Here is an 18905-nt window from a genome sequence, read left to right as displayed (position 1 = left end):
CAGTATAAGTGCTTTGTTAAAATTTAAACTAGAAGAAAATATGTAAGTGGAAATAAAAATTTAAATCAATATTTACTTTTTGATGTTTTAAGCAATGTTTCCCTTACTACCTTGTCACAAGAACCACAAATTAATGGATGTTCTTCAAAGCAACAGAATCAGAATGGGAACCTCAAAATATACATTTTTAAACAGTCTTCTCTAGTGTTAGCAAGGCAAGTTTGAGAAACACCAATTTAATATCGTTAATATATTTATAATGTAGTAATGAGCAAAAAATGATGACATCATTCACACATATCTTGAGGAAAAAATATGTTCTATTTTTCCTACCTTCTTTTTTTTCCACCCATACATTCATACTGATGTATTCCAAAATCAAAATCAAGTTTGTTTACAGTAGATTTGCAAATTGTGCTTCGTTTTCCTGAATCATTAGTACACTTGGGATTTCCTAGTATCAATTTTTTGCTAAAGCAAGAAACATGTTTGTCTGAGCGGTAAAGAAATTGTTACTTATGTCTTCAGGTTGGGGGTATGCTATTTAAGGTTGCATGCTAATAGTGTGGTTGTACTTAATGTGAAATTTTGTAATCCGCAATGGTGCAATTATGTCTCATTCATCTTACTATATATTCTTTGGGGAAATCTCAACCTAAGTGCTAACATTTTTCTAGGTTCAACTTTGTGAGTTAAATTGTCTGGAAAATAGCTAAGCTGAGAAAGCCATGTTAAGATTATTGCAACAGCATTTTAGTGAAAAATTAGAGTGTCAAGGAAGAGTTGTACTCAGATGAATGACCTCATATTGATTTTGTACAATGGGGCAAGTGGTTTCCTAGGGAAAGAGAGAGAGGGTCTTGTCTCTGGCTCAGCATTTTAAAATGATAATAAATGAGATTAATGACACTCTTATGGTTTCAGTTTTAGAACAGTTAAGATTCTGCTAGGGTTGGATTTGGATTGCAGAATTATGATATCTGTTCAATGTACTTCAAAGAGTCAGGATGAAAGTCAAGGCCCTGGAGAACCCCAAGGGCCTCTCCTTATTTGTGGCTTTTGGTTTTTTAAGGAAAATTGCTGCGCAAATAGTATCTGTGATCCATTGGCCTGGGAGGTGGGGGGAGCAGTGCTGACTCTCAGCACAAAAACATTACCTACAAGATGGCCTGGCTATGCCCAGGACATGCATGGCTCACTGTATTGCTTCCTGGACTTGGTCAGTTATCAAAACTGCTTTTTTCTGTGCTGGAGTCTGTTTCTCGTGTGTGTGGTCTAAAGGAATACAAATAGTGCCCTTATTTCCTGAAATTTAGTTTGTGGCCATGTCCTTGTATGCTGAACAAAACTAAAAACCAGAAAGTAAGTAGAAAAGGCCTTTTCCCAAAAAACCTGTCACATAAATCCGTGCAATAATGTTATTGGTGTTAATTTATTATCTAATATTGCAGTGACTGCTTTCTCAACACTAGCTGCAACACTAGTGGTTCCAAAAAGGAACTCTTACACTGTGTCTCAGAAGACTATGGTATAGTTGAATAGTTCCTTATGGTTTAAGATACCAGGGTTTGAAGGGAGCAAATACTCTAGTAGTTTGAAAACACCCTATTTAGTAAGAAGTCTCCCGTATAGGCAAATGATGATGTCCTTTGAGTTCCAGATGGCACGGTTGTATCATATTCTGCTTATACAACTTGTGTACCACAACAGAGTTTTTTTTTTTTAAATTCATAGTCAGCTCTACTATTCTTGCTCTCCTTATTGGAATAGTAATACAATATGACACTCTATGAGTTACTGGATGAAACGATTTAAAAGTGCAGCATCTTTCCCATACAGTTCTAACACTCTTGGTCAGCTGATTGCTGCAGGTGAATGTCACAGTTAGTATGTGGATGTCTGCTCTGCCAGTCTCCTGGGTTTGGAGCACTGGGAAAATGCCGTGGGCTCAGCAGGGTGTCGTGTGGTCATAGCTCACCCAGGTAATATAAACAGATGTCTGGACTTCTGCTGAGATGGAGTTTCAGGATAGGGCTCTCTTGATGTAAGATTTGATTTAACTTAAAAGAGGAAAAGGACTTCCAAAGTGAAAATTTTGTCTTCAGAAGGCAAATTTCACAGCACCTTTTATAGACTATTTAATGATCATCAGAAAGGCAAATTGTGTGCATTCACCATTCACACTGTGGGAGTTTAATAGATTGCAAAGCTGGTTGTAGTTTGGTCTGGTCCTTATGCATGAGAGAAAATCTGCCCCTTCAAAAGCTTTCAAAATTGGAACTTATGGTACTTATATTTTTAGAATCACCATTGAGAGATAGCACAGAGTATATGCACAGTAAATTCACTGAATCTTTCTTAAAAGTTTTTTTTATTGAATTTTTTTTAAGAAAGCCCTGTGAATTGTATAAAAAATTTACAACCCCTAACTGGTTGGACTTAAACTTATGATTTAAAGAAGGACTAAGTAACTGGCAGATTTTGTTACTTTAAAAGACACTTTTTAAACTGTGTTTAGGGCACCTGGGTGGGTTATGTAGGTTATGTAAGTTATGTAGGTTATGTGTCTGCCTTGGGCTCAGGTCATGATCCCAGGGTCCTGGGATGGATCTCTGCTTCTCCTTCTACTGCTTCTCTCTCTGCTTGTGTGCTCTCTCTCTCTCTCTCTCTCTCTCAAATAAATAAACAAACAAATAAATCAACTGTGTTGAGCAAAAGTGGTTTTAGGTCTTTCTGAAGCATGAGATGATGTAGGCAATTATATTTAGCAACTTGCCTGCATACTTTATATCAAAAAGATAAAACTAATGATATTTTCTAGATTTGATGAGTTTATAAATTTAAGGGAGGACAATAAAAGGAATCTAAAAATCTCATATTATACACCCTCCCCACACACATGATTAATGGAAATTATGAAATTCCTACATCTATATCAAAGATCATGATCGCTAAACCTCATGGAGAATAAGTATTGATTTTCAACTGAAATCTATCCCAGACAACTAAATATATTCATGTACATCTCAGTGAAGGAAATATTTTTTACATAAAGATATGTTAAAATGTGAGAAACTTAAATATATTCAGATTATAGAAAATATACACGGAGGAATTTCACTATGTACTTGTGTTTATAGACATTAAAGGGTAATTTATTCATTAACTTTACAAGTTATACTGTAAACTTTGAAATGTAAGCGTTTTCCAAATGTGATAGAACTTTGGGTACATGATTTGCATTCTGTTGGAATGTCATAGATAGGGGTTATTTCTCCTACAGGTGTCATTAGACTGATCCTTTGGTAAAAATCTGATTTATGTTTGTAAAGCAGTTGTGAACATAGGAGGTTCAGAGTCTGTCCTGTTTTTAAGGGGAGAAGTTGCTTTTGTAAGAGTTAAAGACAGTTCTTTTAAAAAGGACACAAAAATATTAGTAAATTTAAAGAGATCACCCTCTAATTTTTATAAAGATAGCGTATAAAGCCATGAAATTAAATGTCTAAGGATCTAAAGGTTGGTTCTTTTATTATTATGTTTTGCTGCTCTAAGGACAATGCTTCATATGACATAATTCTATCTTTACAAGTTGGTGAACAAGAGAAATGCTCACGTTAAGGTTTTTCATGTAATGGACTAATTGTTGCAGGCCTTTGTAATATGCTGCTATTCATTATCCAAAATCTCAAAAAAAAAAAAAACCTGTTTGACTTAAACATCTACTCTGGATCTGCAGTCTGATTTCAAGCCTTTTGAGATATTCTAGATAGGTCTCTTTTTACAGAGGCATCAGTGTGGCGGCAGAGGCAAGAGTGGTGATGCTTTCTTTTCAAATGTCTTTAGGATGATACTGTTACTTCTTAGAATAGTGAGAAGCTTCTCTCTAGAAGCTTGCATAATTTGTATTGATGCTAGTAAGACATGGTAAATAGCTTTGAGCAAACAGATTGCTAACATATTCATGTAGCCTCATTTGGAATATAAAATAAAGAGGTAATGAATGACTGATGGGAAACTTTACCAAATGTATTTAAGAATTTTTCAAAGGCTTATTCAGGGAAGAAAACAGGTTTTGTTTTTGTTTTTGTTTCTAGATTTTATTTATCTATTCATGAGAGACACACACAGAGAGAGGCAGAGACACACGCAGAGGGAGAAGATCCCAGGACCTCAGGATCATGAGCTGAGCTAAAGGCAGGCGCTCAACCAGTGAGCCACCAGGTGCCTCAAGAAAAATAGGGTTTTTTTTTTTTTGTCATGATACATGACTTTAGACACTTTTATTATCCCTTGCTACCGCACCAAGAACATTAAGACAGGGTTGTGATCTTTAAAACATGTGGACACACATGCACAGAGTGTCAACATAGCATACATACAACTATGCTTATCTTAAAGTGGATTATGTACTCTTCATAGAGATGGACGTGCATTTACTTGACTACGTTTTCATAAGGCTTACCAAGAAGGAGCCACAGGTGGTCAGAGAGAACAGAGGACAGACAGGTAGACAAGACCTGGCAGATGAGGAGAGAGTTTCCGAAAAAAGTAAAAACTTAGAGGTTGAGTTAATAGATCAGCAAATGGGGACACAGGAATATTCTGGAAAGGAGCACACTTGCAAGTGGACTTAGAGCAAATAATGGTTAAAGATGGAGCTAGAGAGGTAAAAAGGCATCAGGGTATGCAGGATATTTAACCATCATGGCAGTTGGACTTTACTCTGTGATAGTGGAGAACCACGGAAGCTTTTGGAGTCTTCTACTATGTTGTTCTGCATTTTAGAAAGAGCACTATCATCCTGTCAGTTGGATGGAAAATAGATTGGGAGTGGTGGGAATAGATGCAGCGCGGACAGTTCAAGGAGCTGTCCCAGAAATCTCTGCAAGAGAGAGACTTGAATTTGACAAGGGGTAAATAATGATAAAAAAGGCAATGAAAGAAATACTTAGCATGCAGAATCCCTTAGAACTTGTGAGTGATTTGAGTTGGGTCTCAGAAGAAGGAAAAGAAATGCAAAACCCACATTTGGCATTGAACAACTGAGAGACATCATGGGAGGAGGCATAGATTCAATGAGTTCAAATGTAATTCAACTCATTAAGTCATGAGTTTAATTTTGAAAGTGTTGAGGTTTATTTGTGCACGTCCCAAGAGGCAGTGAAGACAAACATCTAGAGATCAGAAGACTGATCTTTACCTACGAAAGAATGAAGTCATGAAAGTACTTAAGACTGACTCCTTATAGAGAATGTGTCAAGTAGTAAAAGATGGACTAGATAACAGATTTTTAGTAATACTAATATTTATGGGATGGTTGGAGGAGGAGAAGAAGAAACCAGATAGGAAATTCAGGAAAGTATTGTATTCCAAGGACCCAGAGATTAGAAGCTTTCAAGGAGGAATTGGTAAACAACCATTGATTCATCCATTAATTCACAAGTAACCATTAAGCTTCTACTTTGCATCAAGCACAATTGTGGAAAACCCCTATACCGGGCACTGCTTTCAGGGAACTTACAGAAAGGTGGGAAAATAAATATAAATGAAATAATCACACCAATACTTCATTGTAAATTTCAAGTAGTCATGAGTAAAATTATTATTAAAAAACTATAAAAATACAAAGCAGGTGAACTTCTACGAGTTCTGGGAACCCCTGTCTGAAGAGGCAAACTTTGACTTAAGATTTAGGAAAGAAATAGGAGCTAACAAGGCACAATGGGGTCGGGGGCAGAGTTCTGGCATCTGGCAATGAAATGGCAAACATTACGCACCTACTAAGTGAGGAATTTAGCCATGTACTCTGAGCTCTAGGAGTTAACCTTCAACTTTTAGCATGAAAATGGTTTCAGCTTCCAGGAGTTTTAAAAAATACATTACTACTTTTAGGCAGCCAACCACCCCGGAGATCGAAAGGAATGTTGGAGTTTGGTACATTTCCACTTTAGGCTGAGAGGTCATTAATTATAGGAAATATGAACTTACTAATTTATTAAATATTTATTCTATTACGTGTAATATGTGTGAGATACTATGGGGAAGATAAGTTCCATATTTTTAAAAATCAACTTTATCACTATAATTTGAAGGACAATTTATATATTCATCCAGTTTAGGTGCATAATTCAAATATTTGGTACTTTTACTAAGTTGTCACATTATCTTTAATAAATTTTTTATACATTAATTGATGTATTTTTCCTTCCTTGGATGGCAAAGGATCCTACCAGGCTGAACAATGAAATGTTGCCCTTCTGAAGCTTTACTAGGACCAGTGTTACATGCTTGATCCTTCTACTCAACAATGAATGACATTTCTAAGCCCCTAACTTAAAACTGAAAAGTAAAAGAAATCCCAATTTTAAGCATTAAGTCAATTTTAAATGTTCATTACAAATTAAAATACATTAGTCTTCCAGTTTCTATTTTCTTTAAATAATTCAAACTCCATTCAAGAAAGTAAAATAGCCACTTAGTAAAATTAAGAACTGTTCGATGTCCCACTGGCAGACAGTTCATCCTTTAACTATTACTTAAATTCAAGTTCTCAAGCATGGCACAGGTTCCCTACAGTTACCGTGTCACCTGTCCCAAAGACAGGATGTAGTTCAGGAGGACTTTTGCCACAGATTCACAATGAAATACTTGTTGAGAAACTTTCCGTTGGAATCTCTGAGTTTAATAGAGGTTTCTCAGCATGGCGGTCTAGAATATGACTGTGCAGATACTTACATTACTGTTTTATAGCAAAACAATGTAATTATTGCTTAAGTGTATGAAATAGTACTTCTTTTTATATTTAGAAAAAAAAGCAAAACTGTGGAAAAGGAATAAACATTTGTATCTGTTTTCACGTAAGGTATATGATAGATGTATAGAGAAGGAGACCTGAACTGAGATCGAGAATCAGACACAACTGATTGAGCCACCCAGGTGCCCTGGTTTATGTTTTTTATAATGAATTTCTCTGCCCTTTGTTTCAAGAGATGGAGATGATTATGCTACACCACTACAGCTGTCACTGGGGAGCTCACCATACATATTAATAAAAATGTGAAGTGATTTTTCTCTTGAATGTAATAGAGACCAGCTAAATATTTGTAGACTCACTGTGATGAATTAACTTGACTTTAACAACAAAGGAAATAAAATTGTTTCTTTTGTTGGAAAACTATCTCACACATTTGTGCTAATACAGGCATATCTTAGAGAAACTGAAGGTTTGGTTCCAAGCCACCACAATAAGGTGAATGTCATAAAGGGAGGCCAATGAACTTTTTGGTTTCCCAATATATATGTTAGTTTTACATTATTCTCTAGTCTATTAAGGGTGCAATAGCATTATGTCTAAAACAATGTACAAACCATAATTTAAAAAAAAAAACACTTGCTTACTAAAAAATGCTAGCCATCATCTGAACTTTCAACAAGTTGCAATCTTTTTACTGGTGGAGGGTCTTGCCCCGATGCTCACAGCTGCTGACTGATGAGAGTTGTAGTTGCTAAAGTTTGGGATGGCTGTGGGAATTTCTTAAGACAATAATAAAATTTTCCTCATGTACCTATTCTTTCTTTCACAAATAATTCTCTGTAACGTGGAATTCTGTTTGATAGCATTTGACCCACAGTAGAACTTTTTTCAAAATTGGATTTAATCCTCTCAAACCCTGTTGTTGTAATATTCTAACTCCTTTGTGCTCATTTCAACAATCTTGAAAGCATCTTCACCAGTAGTAGGTCCCATCTCAAGAAACCACTTTCTTTCCTCATACATAAGAAGCAATTCGTCATTCTTTTTTTTTTCTCTCTTTTTTTTTTAATTTTTATTTACTTATGATAGTCACAGAGAGACAGAGAGGCAGAGACACAGGCAGAGGGAGAAGCAGGCTCCATGCACTGGGAGCCCGATGTGGGATTCGATCCCAGGTCTCCAGAATCACGCCCTGGGCCAAAGGCAGGCGCCAAACCGCTGTGCCACCCAGGGATCCCGCAACTCGTCATTCATTCAAAATTAATCCCGAGATTACAGCCATTCAGTCACATCTCTAGGCTCCACTTCTAATTCTAGGTCTCACCCTGTTTCCACCCCAACTGCAGTTACTTCTCCATTGAAGTCTTGAACCCCTCAAATTCATCCATGACGGTTGGAATTAACTTTTTCCAAACTCCTGTTCAGATTGACATTTTGACCTCTTCCCATGAATCAAGAATGTTCTTTATGGTATCTAGAATGATTAACCCTTCCCAAAAGGTTTTCAGTTGATTTTGCCCAAATCCATCAGAGGAATTGTGCACTATCTCTGGCAACTATGGTCTTACAAAATGGGTTTCTTTAGTAATAAGACTTGGAAGTAGCAGTCACTCCTTGATCTATGGGCTATAGAAAAGATGTTCTGTTAACCAGCATGAAAACATTAATCTCATCAGATCTCAATCTCCATTAGAGCTCTTAGATACCAGGTACATTATCAATGAGCAATGTTACCTTTTTTTTTTTTTTTTTAACCTGAGCGGTGGTTCACAACAGTGGGCTTCAAAAATAGAGAACCACATTGTAAGTAGATGTGCTGTCATCCAGGCTCTGTAGTTCCACTGATAGAGCACAGCAGAGTAGAGGTAGCATAATTCTATGGGGCTGTAGGATTTTCAGAATGGTCAATGAGCACTGGCTTCAAATGAAAGTCATCAGCTGCTTTAGCCTCTGAGAGAGTCAAGAGAGTCAGCCTCTGTCCTTTCAAGCTTTGAAGCCAGGCTTTGACTTCTCCTCTCTAGCTATGAAAGTCCTAGATGGCATCTTCTTCTAATATAAAGCTATTTTCTGCACATGAAAAATCTGTTGTTTGGTGTAACCACTTTCTAGAATTAGTTCGGTCTTCTTTTGGCAAAGTAGTCAGAACACACACAGCACACTGCTATAGCTTCTACAACAGCACTTAGTGTTTCACCTTGTACTTTTATGTTACGGAGACAGCTGCTTTCTTTACATCTTAATAACTAACCTCTGCTAGCTTCAAGTTTTTGCCATGCAGCTTCCTTACCTCACTCAGCCCACAAAAAATCAAAGAGAGTTGAGTCTTGCTCTGGATTAGGCTTTGGTTTAAGAGAATATTGTGGCTGGTTTGACTCCCTATCCAGACCACTAAAATTTTTCCATATGAGCAATAAGGCTGTTTTGCTTTCTTGACATTCATGTGTTTATTGGAGTAGTACCTCTGATTTCCTTCAAGAACTTACTTTTGCATTCATCGCTTGGCTAACCATTTGGTGCAAGAGACCTAGCTTCTGGCCTATCTCCACTTCGGACGTGCCTTTCTCAGTAAGCTTAATCATTTCTAGCTTTTGATAGTGAGATATGGGCAACTCTTTAACTTGAACATTTAGAGGTCATTGTGATGTGGGAAACAAAAGCAGAAGAAAAATTACTAAATTTCCTTGCTTCCTAACAGCCCATTGACCAGTCCTTGAAACAGGCAGTGACATTCCTCTAGGGACTCAGCTGCCTCAATGTTAATACTTTGCTTAAGGGCAAAAGGCAATCCTAGCCTGATCCCCAGGATCCTGTAAGACTATTTTAGCATATAAAAATTCCTTTGGAAACTTCCTTTATCTCTACCTCCCAAGATAGGTGTTGGCAATCATCCCCCAAGCATATGATCTGAAGGGTCTCATGATAAAGGTTGTATTAGTAATAAATGACCTTTTCCTAGCAATAGCTAGCCCCTCAAGGTCCTGAAATTCTTGCTTCCAAAATTCCTTTGAGATTTATGCTCTCCCTAACCGCCTCTCGCTTGAAAGTATATAAGGGGCCACTCTTCATGACCCCAGTGCAGCTCTTTCTGCCCATGGGTTCTGTCCCTGGGCTTTGTGCACCAAAGACGTCTCAAGAATTCTTTCTTGGCTGTCTGCTTCATACTCTAACATCTTTCCTACATCAAATGTAGGGTGGTTGTATCTCAGATAATAGGGAAGTCCAAGGAGAAAGAGAGGGATGGGGGAAGGGCTGGTGGGCAAAGTAGTCGGAACACACACAGCATTTATTGATTAAGCTTGCTGTGTTATTTGGTCATGATTCATGGTGTCCAAATGATTACAGTAGTGACATCAAAGATCACTGATCACAGATGGTCACAGCAAATATAATAACGAAAAAGTTTGAAATATTGCCAGAATTAGCAAAATGTGACAGAGGTGTGAGGTGAGCAAATGATGTCAGAAAAGTGGCACTGATAGATTTGCTGGAGACAGGGTCAAACCTCGACAAACCTTCAAATCATAAGCAAAATATACTGCAAAACACAATAAAGCAATGTGCATTAAAACAAGATATGCCTGCATATAAATGTACATTTGTACATCAATATTTTTAAGATTTAATAAAGTATTAAGATTTTAATTGGATAGGATAAACAATCATAGCATACATCATCTTTTTCTTTGGCATTCTGCACGCGAGCCTTTTTATGCCAAACCTTCATAAGCTAACTCTAAGTACAATCATCGATGGTTTTTTTCCAATGTAAGGCTTTTAATATGTTAAAGTAGAAACAGTCACCACTAATGGCACATCATATTTAGCCATTTTTCTTTTTCAAAAAAAGAAAACACAGCAATCAAAACTGAAAAAAAATATTTTCAATCACGTATATGTGCTAGGTTTCGTTCTAATCTAAGGAATTTAGAAAATATGAATGTCTTTCAAACAATCACTTTGCTTGTGTGTCTCAGATGTTATTTGCTTTCTGAAAGGTAAAAAAAGTTAGAGGGCTATTACTGTCCATCTCGAGTAAATTAGGGCCTTTTTATTTCCTTTTTCTTTCATGTGACTCTATTTACGTCTTAACTAGTGTGACCAATGTGGTTTAAAGTAAAAATTGTGCTATTACTAATGAAAATGTGTTGGCAGCCACAGTACCGGTAATCACAAAATGTCACAGAGCACTTATTTTCCTGTCTATCTGGTGGAGTGGTGGTTAAGGAAAAAGTTGTAATCAACGTAATAATGGGATGGTTGATGTTATAGCAGAGTGAAATTTTACTTTGATTTACTGAAAAGAAGCACATCGATAAGCAGCCATTTAATTACCATTCATGAAACATAGTTGTGAAACATCAAATTATTTTTCTCCTACGTTTCACTGTAAGCTAATCAAGATTTTCGAAACAATATGGATTAATGGAAAATCACACTGTACAAAATTAATGGTAACTTAGAGGTAAACAACAGTTGAGAAGTGGCAAAAAAAATTTAGAGGGTGAGAAAAAACCAAATTATCTGTGTAACACTGAACAAATCTGGAGCTGTTTCAATAGCTTTGTTATTTGCAAATTTGACTAAAGTAGTGCATATTATGATTACCAGGAGATTATCGTATGCTTCTGAGCTGGAAGCGCAACATGAGCTATGTTTCTTAATAGGATTTCATTATCTGTCTCATTGAAGTTATTGGTAATCTAAATTTATTGTGTTGGCAACATTTGGGGAGAAAAACACATGATGTTAGTGTGCCCCCATGTGGCTATAGACCAGTTGGGAAGGATGTCAGAAAAGGAAGAAAAAAGATCATCCAGCCATAAATGGTTGAATTATCATCTGAAAGCTTGCTGCATCCAGGCAGAGGCTGGTGTCCCTTATTTTTCAAATTATTCTAAGTGAGAGGATTCTTCTATGGTTCTTACAGATATTTTATTTTTAGTAATTACTCCTGCTTACCAGCACATCCACCTCTGATTCTGAAGTGGTGTCTCATAGGAAGAACAATTATCTCCACACAAAAGATGTATTTTTCTTCATTTACAGAGTAGAGTGTGTGATTAAGTCAACCGGAATGATTCTGTGCAAGTATTTTGAAAGTATATTTTGTGATTAGATAAGATGATGAATCAAGTAAGAAAACTTGTCTTAGGACAGGCCCAAGGCCTGAAAAAACTAGTTTGCCAATTTGTATGATTTACATGAAAACTAGTGTTTGTTTATGAATTTTGTTAATCAATAGAAAATGGGAAATCTATAATGTATGTTGTGGATTTCACAGAATTGGGCACTTCTTTTCTATAGAGCTTCTTTTTAGAGTCACCAGCTTTAATATTTTGACTCAAGGGTATTCCCAGTTAATAGTCTTCTTTAATTCTCTAGTCACTGGTCCCCAGATGCAAAGACTTATATGTTGACCAGTTCATGCTTCTGGAAAAACTCTGCAAGAACCAGTTGTTAGTGACTCCATTAGCTATAGGCCTGCACCAGGTCTCTGAGGTAGTACAGTGTATCTACAATGGACACATTTTAGAAATGAATGAGTTGGGAGTGTTATCAATGTAAAGCAAGAGGATTGAAGGACATTCTGAGAGAGGAAGAGAAACCTCAAATAACAGCAAAGGAAAATAGCAATAGAATATTTGAACTTTTACAAACACTAAGACCGCTTCGGGACACCTGGGTGGCTCAGTGGTTGAGCATCTGCCTTGGGCTCAGGGTGTGATCCCAGTGTCCCCGGATCAAGTCTCGTGTCGGGCTCCCTGCATGGAGCCTGCTTCTCCCTCTGCCTGTGTCTCTGCCTCTCTCTGTGTGTCTCTCATGAATAAATAAATAAAATATTAAAAAAAAAGAAAGATTAGGCTGCTTCTTTGAGATATGTCAGAGCAAGAACACTAACTGTACAGTTGGAAGGTTGAATTTTCCCCTGAAACAGGTGTTTGAATTCTAACCAACTTTAATATTCCTGATCTCAGTGTAAATTTCTTCCAACTAAAGCATGGTTTTCCCGATTTTCTATTTTGTTACTTTCTTTAATTAGTTCAAAATACTGTGTTTCTATGCCAACTTTTTTTATTAAAAATTTAAAAAATGAAATCAGAAAGATACTCAGTTTTAAGAAGGATGATCATTGAAGAAATAATACAAACGTCTATTTTCTCTACTTAAAATTTCTTTTTTTAATTAAAATTCATGGGCATAACAACTGTTTGTGATTGAGAAGACATTTTAAAATTCCAATGATAGGGTTGGAAGAAATAGGTTTTGTCTTGTTTTCCTGTAATCCAAAGTGACCTCTAATTTTAGTTTGATCATTTAACATATTTTTTTTAATTTCCAAGAGAAAATGATAAATATTGATAATTGTCAATCTTTTTTGCACAGATCAAAATAATGAAATTTTAAAAGACAAATTGAAACACTTTTGACTCCACCATTTACACCAAAAAGAGAAATCCTAACGGTAAGACAAAGTCAAAATCCAAACAATAATAGTAATATGTCACAAACGATCTTACTCCTTTATGGAAAATTCTCTTCACGCTGTTGGAGAAAAGCAGGTAAAAGCAGAATGGGAAAAAACAAAACGACAAAGCAATATATAAAATGACAGCATTTGTAATCTTAATTTAGAATCTCTTAGCATTGAATATCTCCCAGCAAAATGTTGGGTCTTTGTCCTATAGATATTGGTTTTTAGCCAGAAAATTTCACTGAATGCTTGAAAATGTTTTCTCTCTCTTTCTCTTTTTTTTTGTCCTTGCTATCTTAGGCTCCTTAATTAATAATTTATATTCTGCAAAGAAATTTCCAATTTATTTTTCTTACTATGACATTTTTATTGGATTGTATTTGTTGACATCTCCTTTCTGTTTTTGAAAGTAAAGCCAGAAACACTCCAGTCAAGGCTATTTATTGAATAGTGATCATTCCTAACCGTTTAGAATGGAAATGTTACAGAACCCTGAAGAGGTGACCCTGAGACAGAGCTTCCTAAATCCATCGGAGCTATGGATTGGCAAATTGCTTAATTTATGTTTTCCTAAACTGGCTTGTAAAACACTAATTAGCCCTCTTTTGTGGGACATAAATCTCATGTCCTGACCTATGTATCACCTTCTACCAGGATAGAGAGTAAACAATATCAAGACTTGCTTAAAGAGCATATGTTGAAAGTGGTACACACTTTAAAAACAGAAAGGTCATCTTTTCTGTTTGCAGATGACATGATTTGGTTCGTAAGGCACCAAATTAGCTTTTTAAAAGTGGGCTTGACCATTAGCATACAGTCTAACATTTAGAACGGACCGTACAACGCTAGCAGAGAAGCTCAATGTTTCTCTTCTACAAATTCTCCTAATTATTCACTCTTACTTTGTACTTCTTCTTCACAAAACTGAAACATAATAAGTGCCAAGAAACTGAATTATTATTATTATTATTTTTCTCTCTTGTGGTTTAAAAGTGTTGTCCTTCAACCATCAATTGTAATAATGCTCCATGCCACTCTAGGGCAAAATATGGGAGATGAGTACCCCATTAAGGACTGTGGTTCAGTATTTGACTCTGCATGGTCCCATTTTCAACTAGGCTGGTAGAAAAAGATAGACTGTTAAAATCTCTAATTCTAAGGGTAAATTCAACATTAATGACTTTCTTCCCTAAGAAAAATGTAGCAGATAAAATTACATGCATTTCTTTTGCATGTGTAATTTCCCATCAACAAGTACATGTCTGGTGAACATTTCATTAGCAACTTACTGAATAGCAGGAATGGACCAATAATGAATAGTTTTTATACCAGTGAAAACAAATGCCTCTCATAATCTGGCCGATGATGTAACATGGAAAACCTTGCATTTTTTGTTATTCTATAATTAGAAATAGATCACAATAGAGAAATTTACTACCAAGCAAATTCCCTGTCATTGATATGCACTGACGCAGAGTTACCAAAATGTATATTTTTAGATCTGAGGACATGAAAGATACCCCCATCCTCAATGTCACAGGGAAATTGAAACTTATCCAGATACAGTTGACAATATGTTAAAATTTTTGTATGAAAACTTTTTTCTTCAGAACACTACTCTATTAAAACTAAACACGTCACACAGCACCTTTCCTTTTGTATCTTGAAAAGTGTACATGAGCAAGAATGGAAGAAGAAAGGATTGATTAGAAAAGCCCACAGTCTTTTAGATTCTCTTTGATTATTATATCTGTAACTGCATCAAACACGAACTTGACATTTTGAGTATCCGTAGCACAGGTCATATGGGAATAAATTTCCTTATCTTCTTTCTTTAAATTCAGGTCTAGAAACTGGTTTTTGATGTAGTTTCCTGCGTCTTCAAATGTATTTGGTCCTTGTTTAAAAAAAGAAAGAAACGTAAATCGCATCTTAAAAGGAATAAAATTAGAAGTATCAGGAAGTGTTAGGATTTTACTTTGTGTGCTGCTGTTTGATATACTCAGTATTGAAAAATCAAGATGGCAATGGTCAGTTATCTAAGGTTTATGCAATATTAAATTTGTGCTGGGAACTATACTTGCCCCACTGATAAGGGGCTTCACTTGCCTAAAATACAATACAGTAAAAATACTGACATATATACATAAATGAGCAATGAAGTCTATATATATGACAAAGGCTCTGCATATGTATGTGTATGGAGGAGTGTTTTAATATGAGCTAAAGGAAGAAGAGAAATTGAAAATGAGTAGACTACAGGGCAAGGTGGTATTTCAGCTGGATCTTGAAGTTCAGTGAGAAGAGAGAAGGAAATAGTATGCATGAAGGCCAAAAAGTGGGAGTGAGAATGGCCTGTGTCAGTGGACTAGAGGGTAGGGTTGAGAGGTAAATGTGCAGTTTGGAGAGATTTTTCCAGAGGAATTGTAGCAAATCAAGGAGAATGGATAGTATGGGTCAGATTATGGTTTATGTTGCTAACCAAACAAAGGAGTTGAAATGACATATGTAAAACTAGAGAGAGCTGTTCTTGACTGAGGCTTTCGTAGAGTTAAATGGAGAGTGGATGAAGGGTGGGCTTGGGAATGGTTAGCTTAGTAGCAGGACACACAATGGATCAACTGGGGAAAGGTGGTAATAAAATACACACAAGGCAAATAAAAGTGACTTTGTTGATGGCCTTTAAAACAGAATATACTTGGTGGGAACCTAACATACGATAGGGCAGCAGCATGGAGATTTTCCAAGGACATGAGATTTTTATTGCCCCACTTTACTGTAAGTAGGAGAACAATTCCATGAGGGACAACCTTTAAAACCATGTAATGTGGTTAAAATCCAAAACACTGACAACACCAAATGCTGGCAAAGATGTGGAGCTGCAAGAACTTGATTTCATTGCTGGCAGGATCACAAAATGGTACAGCCACTTGGGAAGGCACTTGGTTGGCCTATGCTTCTAGATATTTACACAAAAACGTACAAGCACACAGGATCCTGAACATAGATGTTTATAGCAGCTTTATTCATAATTGCCAAAAATTGGAAGTAACTAAGATGTCTTTCAATAGGTGAAGGATTAAAGAAAGCAATTTGTTTACGGAATGAAATATTTTTCAGCAATGAAAGGAAATGGACTGTCAACTCATGAAAAGACATAGAGGAAATTTAAATGTGTATTGCAATTTATGACAAAAAATGAGAGCAGTCTGTCAGAAAATGCCATATGTTGTATGATTAAAGCTCTGTAACATTCTGGAAAGGGCATAACTATAGGTAGAGCAAAGAGAGCACAGGCTGCCACAAGTTGGAGGGGAGGGGTAAAGCACAGAGACGATTTTTATGGCAGTGAAATTATTCTGTATATTACTGTCATGGTGGGTATGTGACATGAATTTGGCAAAGCACACAGAACTGTATAACACAGAGTATAAAAAGCTATGGACTTTGGTTATGACATATCAGTACGTATTAGTCGATTGTAACAAATACACTACATCAGTGCAAAATGTTAGTAATAAGGGAAATTGGAAGCTGACCAGAGAGGGAGTAGCCTATTAGTCAGAAGAAAACCTATAGAACTGTCTTGAGTCTATATTTAGTTTGTAATATTCTACATGGAATCATGATTATATTTAGTCACAAGATAAATGTGTCAAAATGTAATTGATATTTATAATGCTAGAAGAAAGATATAAGTAATAGTTTTAGATGAGCATAAATAGCTACCGTGGGGACTCCTGGGTGGCTCAGCTGGTTGGGTGTCTGACTTCGGTTCAGGTCATGACCTTGGGATCCTGGAATGGAGCCGAATGTCAGGCTCCCTGTCCCTCTGTTGTTCCCCCTTCTTGTGCCCACTGACATTCTCTTTCTTGTCAAATAAATAAATAAGATCTTAAAAAATAACTACTGTGACAGAATGCCATGCTTCTAGTAACATCTGGGCTACCCATGTATCTAAGTGGTGAATTGAGCTTCTATTTGTGTGTGTGTGTGTGTGTGTGTGTGTGTGTGTGTGTGTTTTAAGATTCCATTTATTTGGGAGAGAGAGTACACATGCACACACCACTGAGTGGGGGAGGAGGGACAGAGGGAGAGGGAGAAGCAGACTTCCAACTGAGCAGGGAGCCTGTCACAGGGCTCGATCCCTGGACCCTGGAATCATGACCTGAGCTGAAGACAGCCGATTGACTGAGCCACCCAGGTGCCCCTATCTGCGTTTAAGTCATAAGGAGCTCTGCCTTATACATAGTTTCATTAGCAAAGCATTGGATAACTATATACCCCCTCAAAAAAGTGTCTATGAAGGAAAAAAAACCCTTATAGAACCTGACATTTATAGTCATTAACAGGATCAGCACTAAAATTCTAGGATCTATGAAAACTAGTAAAAGAAAATGTCACTATTCTCAAAATCATTCAAGCTGTCCCTCAGGGAATTTAATTCAGACTTTGAGAAACCACTGCATTATAAAGTTTCATTAGGAAATACATAAAACGGGGCACCTGGATGGCTCAGTGATTGAGCATCCGCCTTTAGCTCAGGTTGTGACCCTGGGGTCCTGGGATTGAGTCTCATATCAGGCTCCCCAGAGAGAGCCAGCTTCTCCCTCTGCCTGGGTCTCTGCCTCTCTCTGTGTGTCTCTCATGAATAAATAAATAAAATCTTAAAAAAAAACTTAAAAAATGCCAATTTGAGGGGTGCCTGACTCTTGGTTTCAGTTCAGGTCATGATCTCAGGGTCTTGAGATTGGGCCCTAGGTTGGGCTCCACACTCAGCACGGAGCCAGCTTAGGATTCTCTCTGCCCCCTCCTGCTTGTTCTGTCTCTCTCTCATAAATAAAACAAATCTTTAAAAATGCCAATTTGGAATATATTGCATTGTTTATAGTGTTTAAGATAATATAGTTCTCAGTGTTGTTTCATACAGAGAGTAGTAACACTGGTCTACCGAAATTCCTGTTTATTCCTTAGAGCTTTGCTTTAATGCTGACAGTGTAGACAGGGTTTCTTATTTGTCTGCAAGATCTCTTCCAATTTGAATCATACACATGACTCAAGCAATTATCATAAGCCTCAACTTCATAAATGTTACCTGTCAAGATGAAGATAGGAAAATATAAGTCGATAGAAGCATTTAGTATGGAATTAAAGAGCAAAGTATCTTACCAGTGTATTCTGGAAAGCAGATACTAAGGTGCACTTTGGTAACTTTTTCTTGAAAGAGGTCCTTTTTATTGAGAAACAGGACAATGGAGGTGGTTGCAAAGTACTTGTGATTGCAGATACTGTTGAACAGGTGAAGGCTTTCATGCATTCTGTTCTGTTAGGTATAAAGATGAAAATGTGTAGGATTATTATTTGCAAAGTATTAACCCTGGGCATTATAAATGAGGCTCTAGAAGGAACACGTATGTTTGGAAGATCTTCACTGAGTTGGGCAATGTGGTAGTAATGTTGGAATGCACACACGCTTGGTTTTTTGTTTGGTTTGCTATACCCTGGCTTTATTTTCCTTTTTAGACTTACCACTTCTTCGTCTTCCACTAGGACCATGTCATAGGCACTGAGTGCAGCACAAAATATAATGCATGTAACGCCTTCAAAACAGTGAATCCATTTCTTTCTCTCAGATCTCTGTCCTCCTACATCAAACATTCTTTAAAAAAAAAAAAAAAG

At 36.7% G+C, this 18905-nt stretch overlaps 1 protein-coding gene across 1 annotated transcript in view; it reads right to left on the bottom strand.

Annotated features, from left to right (window-relative positions):
• Positions 1–12924: 12924 nt before the first annotated feature.
• GNAT3 (G protein subunit alpha transducin 3) overlaps positions 12925–18905 on the bottom strand; it is a 56932-nt gene continuing 50951 nt past the window's right edge. The window contains exons 6-8 of the mRNA XM_026006114.2: positions 18756–18885; positions 18396–18549; positions 12925–15123 (exon numbers count right to left, since the gene is read on the bottom strand). Coding sequence (XP_025861899.1) covers positions 14933–15123; positions 18396–18549; positions 18756–18885 — 475 coding nt within the window. The 3' untranslated portion in view covers positions 12925–14932. The remainder of the gene's footprint in view (positions 15124–18395; positions 18550–18755; positions 18886–18905) is intronic.

The sequence above is a fragment of the Vulpes vulpes genome, chromosome 5, assembly GCF_048418805.1.
Source record: "Vulpes vulpes isolate BD-2025 chromosome 5, VulVul3, whole genome shotgun sequence".
Classification (NCBI taxonomy): domain Eukaryota; kingdom Metazoa; phylum Chordata; class Mammalia; order Carnivora; family Canidae; genus Vulpes; species Vulpes vulpes.
This window is presented reverse-complemented; position numbering and strand designations above follow the sequence as displayed.